This window comes from Otolemur garnettii, unplaced genomic scaffold, assembly GCF_000181295.1.
Source record: "Otolemur garnettii isolate 467f Iridium unplaced genomic scaffold, OtoGar3 scaffold00113, whole genome shotgun sequence".
NCBI classification, from domain to species: domain Eukaryota; kingdom Metazoa; phylum Chordata; class Mammalia; order Primates; family Galagidae; genus Otolemur; species Otolemur garnettii.
Window position 1 is genome coordinate 5980481 of NW_003852508.1, and position 2800 is coordinate 5983280.

Here is a 2800-nt window from a genome sequence, read left to right on the forward strand (position 1 = left end):
GGCTCATGCGATGTCGTGGTGAGAGCATGGAGTTGGGCTGTCCTGGAGTCATGCCAGGGCTGCTCTGTGAGGGGCTGTTCATTTTGAGTGCATAGTTACTACCCTGAGGAGTGGCTGCCTGCATGCCTGACACGTGGTTCATTCCCCCAGAGCCACCAAACCTGCCCAGAGGCATGCCCATTTGTTCCTTTGGGCCATTTATAGGAAAATTTATATTGCTACTGAGGGTCATGTCCTGACCTGGGTTCCCACACATGACCTGATGGGCAGGGCTGCTAGAGCTAATTGGATTCAATGGCTTCCCCATCGCTTGTCCAGTCAGATCCGGATTCATTACACATACATTCTGCTCTCTGTATAATAAGGAAATAAAGAAATATATAAGAAGATTGCCTCCTTTAAAAGGACAGACAACAGACATGTAAAGGATAGACAACACTTTGATGAAACCATGTGCCATTATGGACAAGACTGAACATGTACAGCTTTGGACCAAGTGGGACGTTTTTCATTAAGGTATCTGTGGTTTTGCAGAGGGGATGTGTTTAAATTTGACTACTGCCATACTGAAATAGCAGCTACTAGATAGATGTTAGCAAGGTTCCAATTTCATAATGTATCTTCCTCAAAAGCAACTGAGAGCATGTACTGTCTTAAATAAATGACCCCAACAGAGCTGACTACAATTCTTTGCCAGAGATTACAATTCCTAACAATAGATACATTCATAAGCCTGGAGAACTCTGGCATGTTCTACTTGGCTAAAGATAAACAACAAATTTAGGGGGAAAAACTTATCCCTAACTGTTAGAGAAACAGCCAGTTCTAGAACCAGCAGAATGACTCAAACTCCTTGAGAATAGATCATCTTGTCTAATAGACTCCCATGCACCTGCTCACCCCACTGCAAGCCAGAGCCAACAACACAGGAGGTGCCTTGGTTTGTGATCTTATGACCTTCCTCTCGGGCAACTCCAGCCCATCTCCTTACTGGTGACTATAAGCAGGTTTTCTGCGGAAAATGACTTTATAAGCCCTATGAACTTTAATTCACAGTCTTGGCAGTCACTTGTAAGTTACCAAATGCGTTCACAAATCCAAATAAAACAGGTTCTCAAATTGTTAGACATCAGCCTTCAGTCAGGTGGATGAAATCTGCCACATCTGTAATAACTTCAAATTGTTTCAGTTTGAGGTCAGATTTATTAACGGATGGCAAACAGGGCTGCCTGATCTTTTTTTTTTAATTCCTAAGAAAGTGAATAGGACTCTGCGGCCAGAGCAACTTTATATCTCTTTTGATAGTACTTCATAAAGTTTTATATAGCATATACATAAATATTTATGTAACCTGAGATTTAATTGATTTCCTAAAAGTATGCTCTAAAACAATCTGGTTTATGACATTTATTTTAAAAAAATTCAATTACTTTACTTCCCCTTTTTATAAAAATGTTTATTACCTTTCAATTTAAAGTCTATTGTCAAAAAGTTAATTTGAACTTTAAAAAAGTTTAAAAATGGGAAACATCTAAAATATTCTAAGTATATACATTTGAGAGTTTTAAATATACAGGAGCAAAAATCATAATACTGGGCACCAATACTCCTGTCTGACACATGTCACTACTAAGAGCTGATCATTTTCCTTCTTCAGTGTACAGCCAGTCATGTCCAAGCAAAGTCAGAGCTAGGCTTGTGCTCTTCCTGCTGGGTCTTAAACCCACAGAGGCTCAAGTCTCTAATAAAAATAATGTATCATTTGCATATAACCGACAGAAGTCCTTCCCAGTACTTTGTATCACTTCCAGATTACTTATAATAGCTAATAACAATGTAAAAGCTATGTAAATAGTTGTTATACAGTACTTTTAAATTCAACATTTTTTACTCTCTTTCCTCCAACTATTTCCTGTCTGCAATTGGCTGAATCCTTGGATGTGGAACCCATGGATAAAGAGGGTTGTTACGAGTTGTCTTTTATTTAGTCTTTATTTCATAACAAATTAACTTTATATTTTAAAAGTGTTTAACAAACCCGAAGAGCTGGCAAGGGAAAATGATTTCTTGGGACCAGGCTTACCTGTGAAGCATATGTAAAGAAATTACAAGCTGAGGCTCATTAGTCGTCGGGGAGCGGATGAGTTTGCTCTTTGTCTGCGCAGCAACGAGAGTGCCGTCGGACAAGGAAAAGCGGTAGATCTGACTGAACGCCAGGCCTTGTCTCAGAACTGCGGGCAAGCAAGGACAGAAGGCATGTTTAGAAAAAGACATGGAGGCTGGGAGGAGGACGAGACTTAGTAACTGATAAACTTCATGAAGGACCACAGCCTCATAGTTTCCTTCCAGCATGCTAAAGAGTTACAAGTAATAATTCAGGATGTAAAATTCTTTCTCTGTCTCTCTCAAATCTATATTTGGAAACAGGGTCTAGCTTTGCTGCCCAGACACAAGAGCAGTGGCATGATCACAGCTCACTACAGCCTCAAACGTCTGGCCTTAAGCAATCCTCCCAGCTCCACCTCCCAAAACACTAGGATTACCGGCATGAGCCATTATACCCAGTTAACACATTAATATTTTTAAAACTACATTTACTTTTCACTCAAAATATCAATAAGCTCTGGCCTGGCACCAGCCACACAAACTGAGGAAGCTGGGTTCGAACCCAGCCCAGGCAGGTAAATGATGACAACTTCAGCAACAAAAAAAATAGCTGGGTGTTGTGGCGGGCACCTGTAGTCCCAGCAACCTGGGAGGCTGAGGCAAGAGAATCGCTTAAGCCCAAGGGTTTGAGTTT

At 40.6% G+C, this 2800-nt stretch overlaps 1 protein-coding gene across 1 annotated transcript in view; it reads right to left on the bottom strand.

The window, feature by feature from the left end:
• Positions 1-4: 4 nt before the first annotated feature.
• Positions 5-2800, bottom strand: part of LOC111727590 (nuclear receptor coactivator 2-like) — a gene marked incomplete at its 3' end in the record, with an annotated part of 7648 nt that continues 4852 nt past the window's right edge. Inside the window, exons 3-4 of the mRNA XM_023517561.1 lie at positions 2084-2231; positions 5-353 (exon numbers count right to left, since the gene is read on the bottom strand). Of these exons, the coding sequence (XP_023373329.1) occupies positions 5-353; positions 2084-2231 (497 nt within the window). The remainder of the gene's footprint in view (positions 354-2083; positions 2232-2800) is intronic.